Here is a 25,394-nt window from a genome sequence, read left to right on the forward strand (position 1 = left end):
GTTAATGGTGGGGTAGTTGAAATCGCCCAATATTAGGGTGTTTGGTTGAACCCTAATATTTTCCAGTATATCAAGAAAAGAGGAGTGGGAATCCTGGGGCATGGTGGTGGATCTGTAGCAAGGTACAATTTGGATTGTGGTTTTGCCCAGAGTTAGATGCACTTGGATAACCTCGGATGCATTATGCTGCGCAACTAGCCTGGAGGTGTGCCTATCCTTAATGAATATGGACACACCTCTGCCTTTGGTGTTCTGGTCCAGGTTAGATGGCCGAAAAGTGTGGTATGAGGTATAGCCTGGTAATGCAGGGATGCTCTCTACAGCCTTGAACCAGGTCTCAGTCACTGCACAGATATCAATGTTCTCCATTTTAAGGAGTGCCTCGAGTGAGTGTATTTTGAGATTTAGACTTCTACCATTGAGTAGCATTACCCTCAGTTTTTGCTTGCCTATTCCTGTTCCGGTGGTGAATTTGTCATTTGAACCTTGCCTAAAAAAAGGCACTATAGGGGTGGCAAGAGGCTTAGCTCTGGAATCCCAGGGGCAACAGGTGCAGGCCACCTCTGACAAAGCATCGTAGTCTGTCGACCATGTCGTCCCAGGCAGACAGATACTGGATCTCCTTAGAATGACACCAGAAGTTTAGCCAATTGTTGAAGTCAATAATTTTGTCCTTGTACTGCGGTATCATTCTGGGTGATGGCAGGATGCTAGTCAGGGCTAGGGCCATACCTGCCTGGGCTAAAAGATCGGAGAGCTCTTCCATGTCTCTTTTCATTTAGTCCAGGGAGTTACATCTCAGGTCATTCACACCAACATGGACAATGACAGAATCATATTTGTACTTGTTGTGGAGTGACCTGAGTGCGTGGGTTATGTGGCGGATTCTGGCACCCAAAAGGCAGCTGACAGTAACCTTCTCCTTGTTTAGCCTGGTGAGTGGGACATCAGTGTACCTGACTATAGAGTCATCTATGACTAGTGTGTTGGGTACGCTGGTTTGCCTTATGGGCTGTGGTTTATTGGCACACTGAGTCTGTGGGCTATGTGTCGTTTAGGTTGTGTTGGGGGGGGGGTTTGCGTTTCTGCTTTGGAGGTCTCTGTTGCTTGAGCAGATTATTACCGAGAGCCTCTGTGAATGTTTTTGTTTTTCTATGTGCGGAGTACGGTGGTGTAGGTTTAGTGGGACTATGTGATGAGTGTGGTGTGGTGCAAGTGATTACCTTCTCCTCTTGACTGTCAAGTTTAGTCTTGGTTGGAGAGAGGTTTACCTCCAGTTTGGCTAGATAAGTGCATCTCTCACAGGTTGTTGTGATGGGTATTAGGAGGAAAGGGTTGCCTGTGTACATGAGGAAATTGCTACATTGCCTCAAGATGCCCAGATTCATCAAATAGACAAGAGAGAACACTGGGAGCTGACCCCTGGACATGCCTGAATAAAAAACTACTTTCCTCTTGACAAGTGAGGAAAGTGAGTATAAGAGCTGTTTTTCTCTAAGCAAGTGAGGAAAGTAAGTACAAAAAACTGTTTTCCTCTAGGTAAAGAGGAAGGTTGAGTGCTGTAGTAATTTGTAGCTTATGTAGTGCTAACAACAAGTTCTGAACAAGTGCTGAGTATGAATAAGCACATTCAAGTGTTAAAACTAAGAATCTGTACCTGGATCTTGTGGTAGATAGGCTACCTAGTGCTTACCACTCCCACTGATAAGCTAGAATGCTTCCCCCTCCAACACAGAAAGGCTTGGGGGCTCAAAAGCTTACAAACAGTCCTGGATACAGAAAATCTGTATCTGGACTAGACTAGTTACCGGAAAGGGTGCAAACAAGTGCAAATGCGGGCTTTTAAACCAAAAAGTTGAAAGAGATGGAAAAACTGCTCAAACAGCCAATAAACTACAATTTCTGGGCCAGAAACCACTCTTGTGGTAGATAGGCTACATAGAGCTTACCACTCCCATTGATAAGCTAGAAGGCTTCCCTCCAACACAGAAAGGCTTTGGGGGCTCAGAAGCTTACAAGCAGTCCTGGATACAGCAAATCTGTATCTGGAGTAAACTAGTTACAGGAAAGGTGGGAAATGAGCCAAACACGAGCTTAAACCAGAAGGTTGAAAGAGATGGAAAAACTGCCCAAACGGCCAATAAACTACAATTTCTGGGGGGCTCAGAAGCTTACAACAGCCACAGGAATGCTTTAATATTTCAGTTTTCTGCTGGCAGACTCAAACACTGCCCCCAACAAGCCATATCATTTTTATTTGTAAACAATGTTCATGTAATGACCTTATATTTTATTTCATGTACAAAATGCCTCCACACCTATTCTGAAAAGGTAGCCATCTTCAATACATATCTCTAATATTTGATGGACAGAAAAAAGAAACAATGACTACAAAAATATAGCAATTTGCACATGTTGCTCTTGGACATGTATACTAACCCCCTGTCCAATCACACTAACCAACCATATCAAGGAGTATTTTATATGAATCAAGTGATCTCTGGTCATACACATCAGGTTTCCCCCTCAACACAGGACAGCCACTGTCTGTGCATATTTCTGATATGTAAGTCTCCCTTGAAGATGCTGAAAATGATGTTAGTATCAGTGATAAATTTAAACTCACTGTCCATAGCACATAGACTGCCCAAAAGCAAGCCAGAACACAATTATCCTATACCCTTGTCCAGAACTGTACCTAGGCATTCTGGCATGTGGTGCAGTTCCTCAATCTGGCACGCCCTCAACTCTTAAGTTGAGACGAGGAACAAAAAAAGAGACAAAGAGAGAGAGAGAAAGGTCTCCAGGGTGAGTTGAGGAGTGAGGAGCAGGAAAAAAAACTGGAATTCATGCAAACCTGTAGCATTCCACTAGCTACAATGGAAAAGGCAGCTTGCTACAACTAAAAACTACCCACAAAGTGCTAAAGCTTTTCAGCCCTAACTGCAAATGCAATATACATCTGAATGCTGGTACTGCACCATCACACAATCTGCATGTGCTGATCACATCTCCCTAACACCTTGCCCTCAGTGTGGCTGCCATCTTTCACCAATCCTAGCTATTCCTCTGACTGTGTCTCTCCAATGTCCTCCTGAAGATGACCACCACTGTGTACTCATTTGATAATACACTGTAATGAAAGAGAAAGCATAAACAACATTTTTTAACTTGTGGCTCTAAGACACTATGTACTATTCCCCCACTACCACCACTACACCACAGCAATAACCACTTTATAGGCTATCCTAACAAACTTTCACTTTATCCACAGACTGCCTTTTTAAACAGGTAACCACTTGTATTAATCACAGTATCTGTTCTTAAAAATAAATGCAGTGGTAGCATTGTCGCCTCACAGCAAGAGGTTCTCCGGTTCGATTCTCAGCTGGGGTGCCTTCTGTGCAAGTCTGCATGTCCTCCCTTTGTTCATGTGGGTTTCCTCTGGGTGCTCTAGTTTCCTCCCACTTTTCACAGACATACATCTGGAACGGTTCTCCGTGGGCCTATTCTGAAAATTGGCTTTCTTCTAAGTCAGACTTTCCCAGTAAACAAATTTTAAATAAATAAAATAAAATAAAAAATATCACAAGCCTGTCGCACTCCGAAAAGCATAAAGCAATACAATAGAATACAATCCTAGTCCCACTGTCCACCTTGGTGCCAGTACAGCTTTCCAATAAAAAGTTCTCAGTCTACTACACCTTGTTGCTATCCCCACATCACCATCTTTAATCAAGAGCACAGGACCTAGCTGTCTAAATTCTCTTCCTTTTGGCACTATGGTTCCACCCATGCTGGAGTTCTAGTTGCTCAAACTGAGTGCGCACATATGCAGTCTGGATCTAACACAAAGTACCCTCAGCCCGCAGGTCCAGTTTGAATCATTATCAAGCCTGAACCAAGTATATATATATATATATATATATATATATATATATATATATATATATACATATATATATATATAGACTCCAGGTCAAACTAATTCTGACTGCTAAGTTCTTGTATTTATTTTTGTAGCTACTCATACCATTTGTCTTTCTGCATTACAGCATGGTTGGCACTAGGAATGAAAACCTATAGGTAAATGAAGAGGCATTTTTTAACCTATCATTAACTGAAGGAGATAATCCTGTTCCTTTTGTCACTGGTGCCCTATACTGGGTAAATAAAAAAATAAATCATTTTATTTTCCTGTATCATTTTGTTATTTTAGAGTTTAAGGCCCAAATCATTCTCTTTACCTTCTCTACAGATAGTGAGTGAAAGGGCATATTAAATCATTGCTGAATCCCTAACAAGTTGAATGCCTTTTTTTAATGATGTATCCCATGAAACTGGTCCACTGTTGCTCTCAATAATTATGTGAAAGAGCCAGTGAAAAAAGACATTTGCCCTAAGCAACCTGGCCCTACTGTGGGCTGTACTGTTGATTGCTGGCAAAACTTTTATTCATTTAAAGAACATACTAATAACTCTTAGGTGGATTTTTGTAACCACCCTTTGCAGGAAGGAAGGGTCCTATAAATTCAAACTGCAATAACTACAATTGTCCCGCTGCTACTGGGATTTTTTTTTAAACTAGTTTGATAGTGTAACAATCAGTTAAATTTATTGTCCATCCAGTATCTCAGGTTCATAGGTGTGTACTAAGCTAATAGCCCTGGAGCCTTTACAAGCCTAGCCCATAGGATTACCCTGGCATCGTGTCACCTGACCTTAGTTCCCAGTGCCTCTGTCAAGTACAGCCACTGGAGTGATCCCGGGGTAAATTTTCTATTTCCCATCCACTCATCAAGATTTCTCTTGAAGAGGACCCGTGAGGTGCTCTGTTTGACATGTATGGGAAGTCTGTTCCATAGCATGGGCATTCTCTGGGTTATGAACCTGTCCCTCCAGCATGTTCTGTTCATTGCAGTAATAAGGTAGAGGTCTCTGGAGCATGTGGTGTGGAGGAATTGGGATTTCTTTAGATGTAGCATTTCTAACAGAGCTGGGTCAGACATGGCTTTGTAAGTCAAGCAGAGATCACCTCTAAGTAGGCGATATGAGACAGAGAATAGTTGGAGTTTTCTGAGTCTGTTCATAAAGGACAAGTGTTTAAGGCATAGGATCCTCTTTGTGAGGTACTTTTGGGGCCATTCCAGTTGTTGCAGGTGTCTAGTGAGGTACATGCCAAATGGGGCACTGTACTCGATGATTGGCCTAATGAGGGAAGAGTAGAGGGAGACAATGACCTCTTTCTTCCAGGATGCAAAACACTTAGTAATGAGATGTGCCACATAGAAGGACTTTCTGACCACAGTGGCAATGTGGCAGTCAAAAGTGAGGTTGCTGTCAACCTGTGTTCCCAGGCCTCTTATAACGCCTTCTGTGTTCAGTGGACTACCATCGATGTGGTAATTCATGGGAACTAGGTTTTTCCCAAAGGGGATGATGACACATTGTTTGGCATTGAGCTTAAGGCCATGGTTCTGACACCAGCCGTTGGTCTCAGTGAGGCCTTTCTGTAGGATGTCAATATCACTTGGGGAGTTAATAATAGCTCCCAACTTACAATTGTCTGCGAACTTTGTCAGCCAGAGTCCATTCCCATCAGGTCCAAATACTCACTAACAGCTGACCTGTACACAGAAAACGGGATCTTCAGATAAACATCGTCATTGTTTAGGTGTCTATAGTACATATCCAAATATTGGGTTACATACATAATGACAAGTTTGTCAAGTGGATGGTAATAATTTTGAATTTATGGCACTTATTTTAAGGATAAACTTTTATATAAAGAAGCCATCTATATTCTTAAGATTGATACTCTTATACCTAATGGTATGAATTCTGAACTTAATTGGAGAGTTCTCCTTTAATTATGCTTGTGATTTTCTTTAATTGAATTTTTATTGAATAATTGATTGTGCTATTTATATGAGTTGTTTTTTGGGTGTGTTTTCTCCTTTGAAGGCATTCCAGCCGAGACATCAGAGAGTGAAAAGAGTGAATAAAATACTTCTGGATTCTACTGGGTTATGGGTCTTTTGGTTGTTTCTTTGTATGAACCACCTTGCCTTCATCCACAGCTCTGGCGACTGACTCAAAGAAGTCGACCAGGTTGAGCAGGTATGATCTATCCTTCACAAAACCAAACTCTGTGAGATCCAGAGTTTGGGGATTCCCTATATCCTTGTTTATTAGGTCCATGATGATGCATTCCATAGCTCTGCATATCAGACTCATCAGGCTAATGGGGCGATAGTTCCCAGGGTCTGTAATCGCTCCTCCTCCTTTATGGAGAGGGATGACTGTAGCAGTGTGCCATTCGGTAGTGACATAGCCTGAGGTGAGGCTGTGGTTGAACAGGGCACACAGGTGAGGTGCCAGTTCACTCTGTAGTTCATGTAGAACACAGCCAGGAATATTGTCAGGTCCCATAGAAGCTGTATTCTTGGCCTTGGACAGTGCTGCTTTAACCTGTGCAGCAGTAATACTGGGTGCCTGGCAATCTACTGGTACTGTGATTGGTCCTTTGGGGGGAGGGGTAAAATTGGCATTGAATCTGTCGGCCAGTATATTGGCAATATCTGTTGGCTCGGTATAGGAGATACCATTGTGCAGTAGCTCAGAGCAAATCTGGGTATTGTCATGGAGATTCTTTACATAACTATAGAAGGCCTTGTGGTTGTCTTTACTATCTGCTGCAATCCTGTTTTCATAGCTAGCTTTAGAGGATTTGATGAGGGATCTCAGCTTTTTGTTGAGGCTGATAAGGGAGTTTTTTCCAGTCTTGGGGTGTCACCTTATTCTGCATCAGTTTCCTCCTCCTGTTGTAGAGTTGCTTATGGCAGGGGACCACCAGACTGGCTTCCTTTTTTTGGATGAAAGCATCTTGGTTCTGTTGGGTATGGCAAGATCCATGCATTTTTATATGTGTTCATACAGTGCATTGGTGTATGATTCGGCAGTCATGCAACTATTCTCCATTTGCATGGGTGCCGTGAAGTTAGCCACCTCTGTTTTTAGGAGCCCAAAGTTAGCTTTGGAGAAGTTTTTCATGGTGGTTACCTTTGCGGGGGGGGGGGGGGGTGTATTTCCAAGGTGATTAGTTTGTGGTCGGATCTAACCAAGGAGGAGTTGACTACTGGTGTAGAGCAATAGTCGCCCATGTTAGTAAAGACCAGGTCAAGGATGTTGCTACCTCCAGTGGGGGTAAGAACGAGCTAGTCCAGGGCACTGGAATTAATGAATTCCAGGAAATGTTGGGCAAGTATTGGTACGAGTAGTTTTGCCAGTTAATGGAGGGGTAGTTGAAGTCGCTCAGTATGAGAATGTTAGGTTGGACCCAAATATTCTCCAGGCTGCTTAGGAATGTGGAGTGTGAGTCTTGGGGCATTGTTGGGGTCTGTCAGTCAGTCATGTCATCCCAGGCATACAGATACTGGATCCCCTTAGAATGACACCAGAAACTTAGCCAGTTGTTGAAATAATCATTTTCTGCTTGTACTGTGGTATCATTCTGGGTGATGGTAGGATGCTGCTCAGGGCTAGAGTCATACCTGCCTGGGCTACAAAATCCGAGACCTCCTCCATGTCTCTTTTCATGTAGTTCAAGGAGGTACGTCTGAGGTCATTCACACCCACATGTGCAATGACAGAGTCATATTTGTACCTGTTGTTGAGGGACCTGAGTGCATGTGTTATGTGGAGGATCCTGGCACCTGACAGGCAGCTGTTACTTTCTCCTTATTCCACCTAGTGAGTGGGACATCGATGTGCCTCACTATCGAGTCACCTATGACTAGTGTGTTGGGCATGCTGTTTTGCCTTAGGGGCTTTGGCTGAATGGCACACTGTTTAGGAGAATTATGTGATTAGTGTTGTGTTGTGGTGGTCAAGTGTGTTTCTGCCTTGGAGGTCTCTGCTGTTTGGGCAGATTTTTATTGAGAGTCTTTGCAAAGGTGGGTGTGTGGTTTGTCTCTTTTTATGTGAAGGCAGTGCTGGTGTGTGCTCTGGAGGGCTATGTGGTCCATGTGGTGTGGTGCAAGCGCTGACGTTCTCCTCTTGACCAGCTATTCCAGTCTTGGCTGGAGAGTGCGTGGCTTCCAATTTGGATATATAGGTGCAGCTCTCTCAAGTCTGAGTGTTGGGAGGTAAGAGCAGAGGGTTGTCAGTGTACATGAGGCAGTTGCTACATTGACTCAGGATGCTCACGTTCACCAGGTTAATAGGAGAAAGCACAGGGAACTGACCTTTAGACATGCCTGGAGGAGTAGGCATTAATAATAAATACTGCAGCAATTTCCTTCTAGAACTTTTAGCGCTGGTAGCACTTTGTGTGTTACAATAATTGGTACAAGAAGTCTGGTAAAGTGCTAGCTAGTAAAAGTGCAGGAGAGGAGAGAACTAGCAGATCTAAGGGAAAAAAATTAAGAGCAGACTTTGGCATCACTCAGAAGCTTGCAAACAGTCCAGGATACATCAAATCTATACTTGGACCAGACTAGCTACAGGAAAAGTGGAAAATAAGTGTAAATGTGGGCTTTTAATCCAGAAAGTTGAAAGAAATGAAAAAAACTGCCCAAACGGCCAATAAACTAGAATTTCTGGGCCCGAAACCACTCCTCTTGTGATAGATAGGTCACCTAGTGCTTTCCACTCCCACTGATAAGCTCGAAGGCATTCCTCCAACACAGCAAGGCTTGGGGAGCTCAGAAGCTTGCAAACAGTCCTGGATACTGCAAATCTGTTATCTGGACTAGACTACTTACAGGAAAGCCGGGAAGCAAGTGCAAACATGGGCTTTTAAACCAGAAAGTTGAAAGAGATGGAAAAACTGCCCAAATGGCCAATAAACTACAATTTCTGGGACAGAAACCACTCATCTTGTGGTGTATAGACTACCTAGTGCTTACCACTCCCACTGATAAGCTAGAAGGCTTCCCTCCAACACAGAAAGGCTTGGGGGGACTCAGAAGCTTACAAACAGTCCTGGATACAGCAAATCTGAGACTTATCAATCACATCTACGACTGTACTCAGATATCTCTTACGGCACCCTAGGCATCTTCTTTATCTACTACCAAGTTTCCAAAAACATGGTGATTTGCAGGCAATTTTAAGTGTGCTTTGACTTTAAAGAATGACTACCAACCAGGTCTTCCTTTTCATTTTCTGATGTCTTCTCTAAGATTTTAGCATGATGCAAAGGCTTTTCATGTGAATCTTCTATACTCCTCTTGGCACAGAACAAAACTGTAGTAAGAGTAAAGCTCCTACACAAGCAGTAGGACTGAACATGTAGACTGGCTTGCTGCAAAGTTCCATAATACGCAGGGCTGCCCCATCACCCTCTTAGCAGACACAGAGGTGGTATTCATACTGATTAGGATAAAACTGGCCTGGACAACTGGGAATTTCCTCTACTCTTTTTAATAATAAGTGGCATGGGATCTTTTGCATCCACCCAAATTACAGTTTTACAACAATCATTGGTGTCTGCCTCTATTATAGCTAATACTTCTACACTTCTTAGTGTGAAACGTCTCTAACACTACATACTATATTTCAGGCAGGCCTTATAATATCTAATAAAGCAGTACAATGGCTCTAGGTCAACTGATCCAACATCACTAAAATGAACTGAAGCTGACTGTACAGAAACTGCCAGGAGCATCATTTCTCAAAACGTTACAGAGAAGAGAAGAGTACCTTAGCATGTCAGGAAACAAGGTAGCAAAAACACTGGTCAACTGGGATAAATTATTTAGTAAACAGGGAAATGCACAGATTAAATAAGACGAGATCTTTAGTCTTTATCTTTCCAAACAGTTAGATATACCAATGATGACATCCCTTCTCCTTTGCTTAATTGTTGGACTGATTATAATATAAATCTTTTAAGGAAGTAAGTAGAAAAGTACACTGTAGGCAAGATTAATGTCTTTACTTTAAATAGTACTATATCTATTTTGATACTCCTATGCTTTAATAGTTTATGATTTTCTACTGTACAGTAGTTTTGAATATATGCATGGTGAGTTTATTAAGGATGCAATTATTTTACAATAAACTTGTTCTACTTAAAAAACAAATCATAACAATATACATTTCCACACTTAAATTAGTCATTTGTACTGATACAATCACAGCTGCTACAAGCATGTGAAAAATGACCACGACAGTCAAAGGTACTGCAGCTCTAAGAAAGTGATTTACAGCCAGTGACTCAATACATACCTTGTCCGTGTCATACATATGTTGTAAAAGCCAGGTTTGTCTTGCTTTCTGGAACTTCCATTCTGATCGATTTCTAGACCACCTGTAGGAAGCAGAAAGAAGTTAATGCAAAACTATATACAAACTTTCATTTGATGAAATAACCGCTGTGCTGCATAAACATATAAAATGTACATAAACAAAAGTACATATCATTATTGTTAATGAGTCCCTTGTTTCCCAAAGCACACCCCCACCATGCCTGCCTATGTTACATAAATTAAATGAAACATAAGCAAAGTAGAAGGTTTTGAAAGTGGGACAGGTCTGGCCATCTAGCAGCAAGATCGGATTTAGGGCATGTTTTTTTACAATAATGTTAGCATTCACAGTTACTTACATTGATCTTTTTTTTTTTTTTTTTTTTTGCAGTCCCATCTGACCTACTGACCCATCCATTCCTTCAGGGACAAGAAGCGTACAACCCATTTGTTCTTTTCGCAATAAAAGCTGACACTGGGGGTTGTGTTAGTCATATGTGGAGAAGAATGGATTTTTTTTCCACTACTGAGTCCAAATGTCTTTTGCTGTGGCTGTATTGTTATTTTATGATTGTGCCACAGGGGTGATTTCACACAAATGTAGTCTCCAGTTGCAGTACCACAAGCTTTTAATGAAGCAAGAGCCATGGTCTTCACCCTCGACCAACTACTGCACACACAACCCCCCCCAAAATAGGAAAATCAGCATTGCTGCTCAACTCTCACCAATCCTATGCCAATTCCTTCAGTATCTCAGCCACTAAGTGAACCTGGGTCATTTGCAGCAAAGGAACAGCTTCATCTCACTATTCCATGCAGTTAACCAGGCTGGCACTCATCATCATGTTAAGGAATTTTGCTTATCAGTTACCCATTCTTCCAAATGTTTTTGACGTATTTATTTATTTGCTTTTGTTTACTGGAAAAATCCAAGGGAGTATAATGCCTGCAGATGCCAGGCAATAAAAGGTCCAAGAAATAGTAGCCATACAATATAACAAAGTTTAAATAAACACTAAAGAAATGTGTATTAAAATATTGAAATTCATTAAAACTAAAACAGAAAATATCACAAAAAGATATAGAGTGTAAGTTCTAAGAAGTGACACTTGTACATATTATAGCACATTACTGAAGCAAGCAATTATTTGTGCAAATGTAATAATGTCACTAAACAGTAGACAGTATCATTTGGAAGTTAAAGTAATATGATGCATCTATAAACATGCTGATTTTTAAGTTAAAATAACAGACATGCCTATTTTTCTTATGGGTGGAGTGCAATTCACTTATTTCAGTGAGATGTAACAAAGCAGTTGGGAAGAAATGGTTTAGCTGGTAAGAGGAATAAACTATTAGTAATAGGGTATTTTTAATATGGAGATTCGATATTTCCAAATTCTAGTAAAAATTAGATGAAGTTTGAGGTTGGCCTTAAAAATGAGATTATTTATATGTCTGAAGCTGAAAGGAATGCTGTTCATAGTCTAGCTACAATTACTGACTATAAGGAGTACCCATGCAAGTTGCTGGATTTTTGGGCCTCTACTAGATGTTGGTCCTTTGATTAAAGGTTCCTTTTCGGTAAGTACCATTTTATTGTACTGCTGATGGCTGGGGTACTTGAGAGATGGTGTAGTATTTTATGTGCCATTATGTGGTATGGTAGTGCTAACAAGTTCTGGTTCTGCAAAGGAATGCAGCTGAGATCCCTCATCAAATCCTCCAAAGCTAGCTATGAAAACAAAATAGCAACAGTTACTAAAGACAACCACAAGGCCTTCTATAGTTATGTCAGAAATCTACAAGCCAATGCTCAGATTTGCTCAGAGCTACTACACAATGGTAACTCCTATACTGAGTCAGAAGACATTGCCAGTACACTAGCTGATAGATTCAGTGCCAACTTTAACCCCCCACCCCCTAAAGGGCCAATCACAATACCTGAGGAATGCCAAGTACCCAATATTACAGATGAATAGGTTAAAATTGCACTGGCCAAGGCCAAGAATACAGTTTCCATGGGACCTGACAACATCCTGAGCTGTGTTCTATATGAATTGCAAAATGAACTGGCACCACACCTGAGTGCCCTGTTCAATCACAGCCTCATTTCAGGCTTTGTCCCTGCTGAATGGGGCACTGCTACAGTAATCCCACTCCACAAAGGGGGTGCGACTACGGACCCTGGGAACTACCGCCCCATTAGCCTGATGAGTCTGGTATGCAAGGCTATGGAGCACATCATCATGGACCTAATAAATAAGGACATAGGGAATCTCTAGACTCTAGACCCCACGCAGTTCGGATTTGTTAAGGGCAGATCTTGTCTGCTCAACCTGGTAGAATTCTTCGACTCTGTCACCAGAACTGTGGATGACGGCAAGGTAGTTCACACAGCCTACCTCAATCTGGCCAAGGCCTTCAATACAATTCCTCACTCAGAAATCATAGACAAACTCACTAAATTAGGCATCAACCACTATGTCACAAGGTGGGTCGCAAACTGGCTCATGGATAGAACTCACACAGTGAAAGTAGCGGGCTACAAGTCAGACTACCGACCAATCACAGGTGGAGTTCCACAGAGTTCGATCTCAGGACCTCTCCTCTTTGACATCTACTTTTCTGAAGTCCAGGCCAAAACCAAGGGACACTGGCTGATCAAGTTCGCTAATGACTGCAAATTGGGATCCATTATTAGCTCCCCAAATTATGTTGGCATTCTACAGAAAGGCCTCATGGAGAACAATGACTGGTGACAGAAACATGGCCTCAAGCTCAACGCCAAAAAATACATCGTCATTCCCTTTGGGAAGAACATGGTACCAATGAACTACCACATTGATGGTAGTCCACTGAACACCAAAGGTGTCATAAGAGATCTGGGAACACAAGTGGATAGCAACAGTTACCTATTACAACCACAAAACCGCAGTTGCACAAATACAGAAACGTCGACACATATTGAGCGAACCGCAAAAACACAATGTCCTGAAGTGCAAAATTCAAAATGTCAAATCGTCATAGTTGGCCCTTCTCCAGTATAGCTCCTTAAGGTAAGTGTGCAATAGTTACGGACCTTAGGGTCAGGGTGTGAGTTAAGGTAAGTGCATACATAGTAATATATGTAAGCTTTACTTTAGGGTTAGAAGTAGGGTTTTGTTAAGTGTATGTATGTTGATTATTTATTTTGTTTGGGTATAGCTCCTTAACATAGTTGTGCAATAGTTATGGACCTTAGGGTTCGTGTGGGGGTTAAGGTAAGTGCATACATAGTAAAATATGTAAACTTTAAGTTAGGGTTTGAAGTAGGGCTTTGTTAAATGTATGTATGCAGATTATTTATTTTGTTTGGATAGGTAGTATGTAGTGGGTGGTGGGGCTGGCCAACTATGGCGATTCAACATTTTGAATGTCGCGGTTCAGGACGTTCGGTGTCAATATGTGTCGACGTTTCCATATTTGCATATGTGAGGTTTCGCGGTTATAATATAGACCTGATAACAACCTATCCTTTGATAATCACTGTGGTCAGCAAACCCTTCTGTGTGGCACATCTCATTACAAAATGTTTTGCCTCCAGGAAGAAAGAGGTCATTGTCTCTCTCTACTCTTCCCTCATTAGACCAATTATCGAGTACAATGCCCCATTCACCATGTACCGCAGTAGACATATGCACCAACTAGAAAGACCACAAAAATACCTCACTAAGAGGATACTTGGCCTTAAACACTTGCCCTGTGCAGAAAGATTAAAAAACTCCAACTTTTCCCGGTATTACATCGCCTACTTAGAGGCGATCTCTGCTTGACTTACAAAGCTATGTCAGACCCAGCACTGCTAGATATGCTACAGCTAAAGAAATCCCAATCCCTCCATAACACACGTGCCAGAGACCTCAACCTCATTACCACAATCAACAGAACTTGTTGGGGGACAGGTTCTTAATGCAGAGACTGCCCAAACTCTGGAATAGACTTCCCCTACAGGCCAAACAGAGCACCTCATTGGCCCTCTTCAAGAGAAATCTTGACGAGTGAATGGGAAATAGAAAATTCACCTCGGGGATCATTTCAGTGGCCCTGCTGGAAAGAGGCACGGGGAAATAACATTGGGCGGTATGTTGCCAGGGAATCTTTTGGGCTAGGCTTGTAAAGGCTCCAGGGCCATTAGCCTATTACACTCCTATGAACCTATGATGGGTATGGTTTGAGAAGCTGGATGCAAATATATTTATTTTACTATAACACTGTCCAAGCTTGGTCATTAGTGTAGTCTGAAGATTAATGAAACTTCAGATGCAGACAGCAAGCTAGGAAGTAAGACGGATGCTGCAGTTACATTCTTGTTGTGGTTAGTGAGAAATGGTCTGGCTTTGTAAAATAGCTCCAATATGTGGTGAGTGTTTTTGGACAACAGAACTAATGTGCTGGTCATCTACGATGACTCTCAATTATTTGGTGTGAGTGACTTGTTCTATTTTGGTGTTGTTGGGTGCGACTATATTTGGTGCAGTGCTAGATGGATGGTGTTATTGGAAGCAAATGTGATTAATGTATTTTCAGGTGGGTTGAAGAATCATTAGGATTGTTCTAATCAGGTCTCAACAGAGGAGAAGGACTCTTGGGTGACTGATTGGAGTTTAGATAGTATTGTGGCTGAGCAAACAAGAGCTGAGTCGTGCATGTATTGTATGATAGTTGCATGTCTTTCATGACTATATTAAATGAGAGGGGTCACAGTACTGACCCTGTGGTACTATTGTTTGTACTGGCTGGTGAGTAGAGTAAGAATCCTACCACTGACAAATTATGTATGGCTGTTGAGGCATGTTCATTGAATACAAATATGAGCAGTTCAGATCTGTGTATTTCAAAACTGTATATCTACATTTAGTACTGTACTTCTAAATAGTGCATGAAACAGCACTAAAGTAAAGCAAAACAAACTATGCTGGCCTTACAGATACCACATGTATAACATGAAATCAAAATAAGTTAGAAACTTGGGTTGTCCATTTGCAGTGGAAACCCAAGAAGAACTTGAGCAAACAAAAGGAATCAATGAAACTAATACCTACAAGTAATATAGATAGATAGCTAGACAGATAGATAGTCCATGTCAATTTACTGAAAAGAAAAGAAACATATTGAAAGTTATAATCCAAATAACAATGAGTACCACAGGAAAATGTACGCTCCTGAGCAGAAAGCACAGAAATAAAATCATAAAAAATAAAGGAAACTGCTCAGGTGCAAAACCATGCAGAAAATAGCAAGCAGCATGCAATGAATCTCTTCAGACCAAAGTCATATAAATCACACCAAACAGCATACGACAAGCCTCTTCAGACCAGGAATATAAGAATAATCCAATCCAATGAAACAAAATGCTGTTAACTTCTTTAAAACCAAATCGTTTATTAGCAGATCTGGCTCCCGTGAAGGGGACACCTGTTACACAGGGAAAAATGACCTCAAGTAGAACAAGCTTGGTGATCAGCAAGCACAGGGGCAAGAAATGTACAGAAAATATATATTACCAACAACAATATACTCACAAATGGTTATGAAATGAAATACAAAGTACATTATTTCCCAGAGACATCAGCAGAACAGCATGAGAGGTTAACAGAATGGAGTAAAACGAAGAGGGCAGATACCATGAGAGATTTAATTTGCCAGTAGCAGACTTGTGGATTCCAAGCACCAAAGTGGAAAGGAAGTTGACTAAGGTCTTGGACCAAAAGGAGTTGAGGTTAATAGTGTAATTTGCAGCTTATTCATCAGGAAAGATCTGGGCAGCAACAAAGTGATCAGCCATTCTCTTTAAGGTGGAGGACAGACTGGACATCCCAACCCCTTATCACCACCCTACAAGCCTTACATGTTGCATGAATGCTTTTTCATTGACAAGTTTGTCATTATAACATATGTCTTTCTTACTTTACAGTCCAAGGCAATCTTGAAGTCTATGGTGGAGAGTTTATTGTTGTACATGAACAGAGTTTTCTATTTATGAGTATAATGATGTGAGAACTGTGATCTCTGCAATATTCTCTAAAAACTAAGGGTTGGAGCCATACACCCTTAGCCTGGTTCTGGTCATCTTGGATGTGCTAGGCCAAACAGTTCATCAGCTACTACAGCAACTGTGAAGGTTGGGAGTTTTCCAACTGCTTTGAAGGTCACTGTTTCTCCAGGTTTCATGAAACCTTCTTTGTTCCCTTATGTTTTTACAGTTTCTGTCTGGTCTTAAACCTTCTTTCCCTTGGTAACATTACTGAGAAAGTTGTCTATGCACAACTTGTGACTCACCTCATGGGCTGAAGATTCATGGATCCCTGTGATCTTTTCCTGTGATTGTTCTGAGACTGCTCTCATTCAGGGAGCAAACAAACCCCTGAGGCTGGAGGCCAGCATTCTTCCTCTGTCTTCCTCCTAATGGATTACTTTGCTGCATCTGACACTAATGACCATGGCAACTAAGCAGGTGCATGCTTAGTGTGATTTATCTATCTAAGACCTAGACTGGTTTACTTCCTATATCTCACTCCATACCAGAGAGTAGTCTTGGGTTTAAACTGTTCCTCCTCCCATCCCCTGAAACGTACAGTACCACAGACCAAGATTTTTTGCCCTTTACTGTTCACAGCATTTATGATCTCATTTGGTGAATTCATTAGCAGAGCAGATTTTGTATACCATAACTATACTGATAATTAGCTATAACTTTTCTTCCCTCGTGAGAATTTGGCAAGTCTATTTCCTTGATGGCAGTTGTGAGACCACTCATCATTAATTAACTATAAATTGGTTGACATTTTACACTTACAAAAGTGAGGCCATGGCTGTTCAATCTACTCTGAGAGATTTTTCTATTTTTTCCACTTCAACCAGTCATCTTTTATAGTGATAAAAGGTTTGAATTTATAAGGTATATGACTTACGAGTGACTCTGAACAATCAACTGGCTTTAAGGAGCCAGGTGTCACCAGTGATTAAATTATTATGACACCATCTGTAGAACAATTACCCAATCAAGCAATTGATTTTTCAAGAGAACCCTCCAATGGTATTTCATTGTTCTGGCCTCAACCTATCTCAAAATACAGTAATGCCCTTTACTGAGGCGACCTAATACTGAGCTCAACCATCTGCAGCTATCTCAAAACTCTACTGCCAGACTACTTACTAGCATGCCTCATTAATATCATAATAACCCTGTGTGCAGTGATGCACTAGCTCCTAGATGTTTATCATGTCAACTTCAAAAGCTTACCTTTGGTATATTCCCCACACAAAACTTGGATCCCACATACCTGAGGGAGCACACAGTGCCATTCTGCACATGCAAGGCACTGTGCTCCGACTCCCAGGGATGATTAGCTGTTTCGCAAATGTGGCTACTGATCTCTAGTTATTAGTGTTTTGCTTACTGAGCCCCCCCACCATGTGGAGCCTACTATCACTATGGTTGTGCGTGTGTGTGTGTGTGTGTGTGTGTGTGTGTGTGTGTGTGTGTGTGTCCTACACTGGCATGCTTCTACAGCTACCTCAAAAAATATTTATTTTAGTTGACCTTTGGACAGAGCATTTTCTACTGATCCTTTACCTTCATCCATTGGCCTTGTTTATGTCTACCTCAAACAATCTTAATATTTCAGTACGCTGTTATGTGGAAGTTATGAGTACGCTGTTACACAGATGTCTTTTTTTACAATCTTCATATTTCTTTTAACTACTCAGCCTCATATCATTTAACTTTGTAACGATCTTCTATAGTCATTGTTTAGTTTACTTATGAATCCAACATTTACTTACTTGTTCTCATACCTTATTTTTAATATCTGATTATTTTTTAATTTTAGTATGTGTTTTTCTTTACTGTAGGTTCACAGGTAGTTACTAGACTAAACTGGACTGCACTATAGGCCAAAGGGCCAATTTAAGCCAAGCAAAGCTTGCCCCAAATTTATCAAAATATGATGTGTCAATACCTCAAGTAATTTTATGGTTATGATATAAGCTTGTACACATCAAGCGTTACTGGTAACTGTAACTTGTTTTGGAGTAATGATGCTGAAGTTGGTGTTTAAAGGAAAAAATCTGGGTTGCTGTCCAAACTAAGGTAGAAGGGATCATGGATATCTAAGTGGAAATGTCATCAGTGAAAAACAAGCATGCTACTCTGCTATTTAGAGTAAGGACAAAAAGACAATGTTGTAAGATTTTAGGGAAATGCATTATGGTGAGCTGGGGACAAGGTAAAAGAAAAGTTAAGTGCATGGGAATAGACTGAGGGAGTGAACACATTATGAGAATGGGTCGATCAAAGGAAAGGGCATACAGAAACTAGAAAGGAGAGATAACATAAGAAGGCCAAAAGAAAAGCAACAAGGGTGATGAGAGCAGCAAAGGTGAAAGCTAAAAAGCAGATGGCAGAAGGGAATGAGGAAAGGGAGTAAAGGGTTGCTTAGGGACATTGCAGAAAGGAAAATGGGAGGGCAAGACAGACCTAGCCAGACTTAAAATTGGATGGGGGATGTGAAATCATAGATCACTTACAAAAATCATAACTACTGAATGAATACTCTGCTACACTCTTCAAACTCTGCAAAGCAAAAGGAGGATGCCATGTTGGAAGGGAAGTAGCAGAGAGTGGGGAGAGCTGTGGATAGACATAAGAACAGACACACAGGAAGAGGAGGCAAAGAGGAAATTGAATTGAACTGAGCAAAAGGACCACATGGGCTACCTCACAGGGTCTTGGGAATCTGCAGTTTTCCTGGTAGGTCCCTTGACAGAGATCTTCAACAGCTCAATGGCCAGTTCAGACCTGTTGGATTATTGGAAAACAGCAAGAGTTGTACTCCCATGCAAGGAAGCATCAGAAAAGAGTTGAAGAACCACATACTAAACATGATGGCAAGGAAAGTCAAGGGGGGGAATCCTAAAGGAAAGACTGGTTGCTTTCCTAGAGGACAGCATAATCTAGCACAGCACCCAGTAAAGGACCATGGTTAAGAGAAACTGTATGCCAAATATGATCCATTTGTGTGCCTGGGTTACTGGTGAACTTGACAACCGAGTAACAGATGATGTGATGGGCCTGGCTGTAACAAAGTCTTCTGACTTGCACCCACACAGATACCTGGAAAACTAGATATCTTAGAGTTGTCCTAAAATTGAGGAATTGGGATGCTGCATACAATATGGATAGGACACATAGAGCTGTAGAAACTTTGGGAATGATGTCAGTAATAAGGAAAGTGACTAGTGGCATACCACTGGGGTCAGTCCAGGTGCAGTATTCTTCAGTGTATTTGTTTCTGACATACCTGAGATACTGAGAACAGGATATACCCATTATCTGAAGGCATAACGATAGGTACAGTAGTAGAAGATGGGATAAGAAACAGACTAGGGGAATAACTGAAAAACTGACCAAGTGGCTAAAAAAGTGACAACAGAGGCTCACTGCAGATTAATGAAAAGTACTCCAACGGGACCCTCACTACCATGTGCAAAATATCAACTGGAAGGAGTCAAAGAGTTGTAACAGAGGAGGAAGCAGACCTGAGGGTGATGATTACACCTGGACTGGACCATCATAAGCACAGTGAGTAGGCAGTGGCAACAGCAAACAGAAAACTTCAGTGTATCCTCACAGAGATGGACTCCAAAAGCAAAGACGTAATGCTTTCACTCTAATGGGCCATAGCATGACTACATCTTGATTACAGTGTGCAGTTATGGTTTAGCTGTCATTGTTCTAGGTCTTTATACATACTTGTTTATTTACATATTCCATATGCTGTATATCACCTTAACTTATGACTTTTCATTACTTCATTTTTGATCTATATTTTTTCTTTTTTCAAAAGCTAGTTGCCTCTGTGATAGTACTTTTTTATTATATAGCTTTTAATACTATACACTGTTACTATCAAATTTTTTCAGACTGTAGAAAAATTTACTTCACACGTGAGAATAGACATGCAGAAGGAGGCAAAGAGGAATTCACATACTGGGAGACTAATCACCACAAGCACACTCACAACATACAGTTAAAAATAGTAAAACCCACCATGACTAGGTGCAAAATTGAATATACTCTTATGGATTTGCTACCTAATTGTTGCATAATATAAAAGCAATATTTCTAAATTTTATCTCAAGTTATTATTTAAATATTCTGCATTTAATCTGCAACAGAACCATAAAACAATTTCAAATATGAACTCCAGTGGGAAAGGCTTAGTTTTTCTCATCATCTTCCTGAAGAGGAACAAGATTAGAATAAAAGCACTTTTTTGCTCCTTCGAGATATGTACTAAAATGTCCATGTTCTGTAAGTGTAAGGTTTTCTCTGATGGTAGAATACAAAATTATGCCATTAACACAAAAATGAGGAAGAAAGAAAGAAAAATCTTAATGCTCGCAGTTTTGCCCTGGTCAGATCACACCTGGAGTACTGTATTCAGTTCCAGAGCTCACATGAGGGGAGGGATATCAGGCTGCTGGCAAGGGTTCACAAGAAAGCCCATACAATGTTGTATATGACCAGAGACTACAGGCACTGGACCTATTCTCACTAGAGATCAGAAGATGCGGAGATCATGGTATGTTTGCACAAGCTCATGTGCAGGACGTGTAACTGGTACACCTGCAGAGGAAGGCCAGAGGGGAAAGGAGAAGGCAGCAGATTACTGGAACTAACTACTCCCTGGATTTCTTATGGGTTCATAGGAGGTTACTAGGCTACTGACCCGAGGGTCATTTTAAGGCTAGGCTATTACACTCATTATATTTCAAGAGAAACAATCTAGTCAATGCCTAAGATTATTATTAGTAATGACTGCCCATGTCCAAGATGGATGTGGGAGCTATTCCTGGTAAGAATTTGCAGTTTCCCATCCACTCATCCAGGCTCCTTTTGAATAGAGTCTTAGAGGTGCTCTGCTTAACATGAATTAGTAGCCTATTCCAGAGAAGTGTCAAACACTGTGAAATTAATTTGTCTGTCTAGCATGTCCTATTTAAATTGCAGGCCAGATTTTGTTCACTGGAGTGGGTAATTCTAGTCCCATTTGACTTACAGATGTGCAGCAACTTCATCAGGTTGGGGACAGAGATTGCTCTGTAAGCCAAGCACAAGTATCCCCTATGCAGCCTATATGCTACTGAGTACAGTGACAAAGACTTCAGTCTGTCTGTGAAAGGCACATGCTGAAGACCCTGGATCATCTTAGTTAAAAAATCTCTGGGGTCTCTCCAGTTGCTGCAGATGGCTGGTATGGTACATATCAAAGGGGCATTATACTCAATTATGGGCCTGATAAGGGATGAGTATAGGGTGGGTTATAACCTCTTTTGCTCTTGAGGCTATGCCTTTGATAATCAAATGTGCAATGTAGAATGCCTTTCTTACTACAGTGGACACATGGTGGTCAATGTTTAGGTCACAGTCTACTTGTGTGCCCAAATCCCTCACTACAGCATTCGTACACAAGGTATTGCTGTTTCTTTGATAGTTAGTAGGGATACTGCATTTACCAAAGGGGATGATGATGCTTTTTTTTTTCTATTTAGTTTGAATCCATGGCTTTGGCACCAATCGTTGGTCTGTGTAAGCCCATCTTGGAGTACACTGACATAATTTGGGGAGTCAACGATCAGGCCAAGTTTGCAGTCATCTGCATACTTGATCAGCCATATCCCCTTTGTTTTGGCCTGAACGTCCGAGAAGTAAATACCAAACAAAAGGGGGCCCAGTACTGACCCTTGTAGAACTCCAGTGGTGACAGGTCTGCTGGCTGAGCTGGTTTTACCCACTTTGATAGCACATGCATGGTTAGTGAGCCAATTTGCGACCCACCTAACAACAAAGGGGTTGACACTTAGGTGGGTGAATTTTGCAATAATGCCTGAATAGGGGATTGTGTCAAACGCCTTCACCAAGTCCAGATATGCTGTGTGCACAGGTTTTCCCTCATCTACGACCCTGGTCACATTTTCAAAGAAGTCTATTAGGTTTAAAAGTCATGACTGACCTTTTACAAAGCCAAATTGGGTTGAATCAAGTGTTTGGAGGTCACCTATATCTTTATTTATGAGGTCCATGATGAAACATTCCATGGCCTTGCAGATAAGGATAGTCAGGCTTATGGGTCTATAATTCCCTGGCTGGATATGTTGCTAAGATGCCCTTGTAGAGGGGGATAACAGTCGTGGTTTTCCATTCAACTGGGACAAATCCTACATTCAGGCTGTGGTTAACTAGGGTGCCTAAGGAGGTTGGTAATTCCTGCTTTAGTTTGTCTAGAATGCAGCCTGGGATGCCATCAGGACCCATAGAAGCTGTGTATTTGCCTTAGACAGAGCTTCGATGACCTGTTCTTTAGATATATAGGGCAGGGGAGCTGTTGAAGACATGGTTTGTGATACATTTGGAGGGGAGAAATTTTCGCCAAACTTGTCCTCTAGTAGGTTAGCAATTTCTTCAGGATCAGTGTCTGGGATATCGTTTGTCACTAGTTCAGCACATGTCGGGGTCCTACCTTTTAGGAAATGGATGTAGCTAAAGAAAGCCATATGGTTATCTTTAGTCGTGTTTGATAAATTTTCTCAAAGTTGTCCTTAGAGGATTTTATAAGCTGTCTTATTTGTTTATTTAGGCTTAGGAGGGTACTTTTCAAGTGCTGGGACCACCCTTTGGTATTCTTAGACAACAGCTTCTTACACTTGCTGTATAGTTTATTTATGCAAGATGTCCACCAGGGTGGCTTATTTTCTCGTGAGACTCTTGCTTTGGTTCTATCTGGCACATCCGAGTCTATGCATTTGTATAAGTGTTGGCACATGGCATCAGAGTATACTTTAGTATAGTTGCCAAAACTATCTGTGGGGACTGGGGCTTGGAAATCATTTATGCCAACCCCTAGGAGAGTACATTTGGTTTTGGTGAAGTTTTTTAATCTGACTTCATCTCTGATTGGTTATGGAGTTATTGCTACTTCAAAAGTGACTGAATTATGATCAGATTTTACTAATGAGTGTCCTACACTTACGGTAGTGGAATGGTATCTCATATTGCTGAGAACCAGGTCAAGTATATTTGAGCCCCTTGTATGATTTTGTACAATTTGTTCCAGGGCATTTGAGTTAACCAAGTCAAGGAACTTTTGTGCAAGTAAGTTGGGGCTCATATAGGTTTTCCAGTTGATGGCAGGATAGCTAAAATCCCCCACGACAAGAGTGCTAGGTTGTATTTTGATTGACTCAAAGTCAAATAAGCCACATGAGCATCTTGGTTCATGGAGGGGGACTAGCAATGACTTGAAGGGTGGTCTTACCCATGGTAATCTGAACTTGCAGTAGCTCCATAGCATTGTCTTGTCTAACCAGTCTGGAGAAGTATTTATCTTTAACATAGATACTCCACCACCTTTGGTTCTCACACTTTCCTTTCATTTTGTAGCCTTGCAAGGCTGGGGTACTTCTCTGTGGTCTTGAACCAAGTTTCTGAGACTGCACAAATGTCTACATCATCCAAGGAAATGAATGCTTCCAGAGAGTGCAGCTTTTGGTTTAAACTGCTAGCGTCCAGCAGGATAACCCTTATTTTGTTTGTGCTGGATATTTTCATGTCGGAAGTTTTGTTTGGAGACCTTGCCTAAAAAAGGCACTATGGGGAGGCAAGAACCTTACCCAGCAGCCTAAAGCCCAGAGGTGGCCAGGTGCAGATCATCTCTGGCAAAGCAGACAGGTCTATTAACCATGTCATCCCAAGCTGACAGAAATGGAATCCCCCTTGAATGACACCAGAAACTAAGCCAATTATTATTAAAGTCAATGATTTTTTTGTTTATATTGTCGGCATCATTCTAGGAGAGGGTAAAATGCTGCTCAAGGCTAGGGACATACCTGCCTGGGACACATAATCAGAGAGCTCAATCATGTATTTCTTCATATAGTTCAATGAGGTACATCTCAAATTGTTCACACCAACATGAACTATGACTGAGTCATGACAGTATTTGTTGTCGAGTGACTTGAGTGCATGTGTGATCTGACAAATCCGGGCAGCAGACTGCGACTTTCTCCTTATCCAACCAGGTGAGACAGACATCAGTGTGTCTCACTTCAGAATCTCCAATAACAAGAAAATTAGAGTTGGGTGTGTTGTGCCTTAAGGGCCTAGCTGGTGAGACACTGGTCTTCCTCTGTGTCTTGGGTGCTGTGTCAGGTGTAGCAATCTTGTGCTTAGGTCGTTTCTGGTGTTTATGTAAATTTTTGGAGAATACCTCTGCATATGATGGTCTGTGTGTTGAGTTCAGGCTTTGTGTATGAGTTGTGATGTGTGTGCTTTGTGTAAGAGTTGTGGTGTGTGAGCTGACAACCTCTTCAGTGTTAATGTTTGGTGCATGAGAGTGCAGAGATTCCCGCTTCTTGGTGTAGATACAACTCTTACACTCCATACTGGAGTGATTTAGTAGTAAAGGGTTGTATGTGTACATGTCAAGGAGGTTGGCAGGAGAAACAAGGATAGTCTGACTCTCCATAATGCTAGGTTTACACCTGTTACTGAGTAGACCGTTCGTTGATCACACAGTAGTTTTGGAAGATCAGTGGAGCAGAGGCAGGTCGCCATATTCACTTGAGCTGTATTAAAAACAAGTGCAACCAAGAATCAGAACACAGTAAAAACAGTAAAAAAACTGTTGAAATTTCAGCAGACATGGCTTAAAAGCAGCAAATACAATTAAAGCACAATATAAGTGCAGAAAACAGCTTAAATAAGGCACTTAGTGTTCAGTGATCACATGGCAGTTTTGGAAGATCAGTGGAGCAGAGGCAGGTCACCAAACTCACTGCAGCTGTGTTAAAACAAGTGCAAACTCGCATAAACATGGGGCTTTTATAGCAAACAAGAGGAAATGGTTGGAAACAAATTAACTAATCCTAGAGCTCAACAACTGAGCCGTGTTGCAGTAACCTTCTGTTAACCAGTCCAAACTGTACCTTCCTACCATGAGGGCACAGGTGGACCTCTCCAACAAAAGATTTCATGATGGTTGGAAACAAATTAACTAATCCTAGAGCTCAACAACTGAGCCGTGTTGCAGTAACCTT

General features: G+C 41.3%; 1 protein-coding gene across 1 annotated transcript in view; it reads right to left on the bottom strand.

Annotated features, from left to right (window-relative positions):
- The window catches only part of CCHR12.PART0H7orf50 (chromosome chr12.part0 C7orf50 homolog), a 1,151,581-nt gene that overhangs the window by 85,611 nt on the left and 1,040,576 nt on the right, over positions 1 to 25,394 (bottom strand). The window contains exon 3 of the mRNA XM_044088921.1: positions 10,234 to 10,315. Coding sequence (XP_043944856.1) covers positions 10,234 to 10,315 — 82 coding nt within the window. The remainder of the gene's footprint in view (positions 1 to 10,233; positions 10,316 to 25,394) is intronic.

Source organism: Protopterus annectens, chromosome 12.part0 (assembly GCF_019279795.1).
Source record: "Protopterus annectens isolate FY-2018-M chromosome 12.part0, PAN1.0, whole genome shotgun sequence".
Lineage (NCBI taxonomy): Eukaryota > Metazoa > Chordata > Ceratodontiformes > Protopteridae > Protopterus > Protopterus annectens.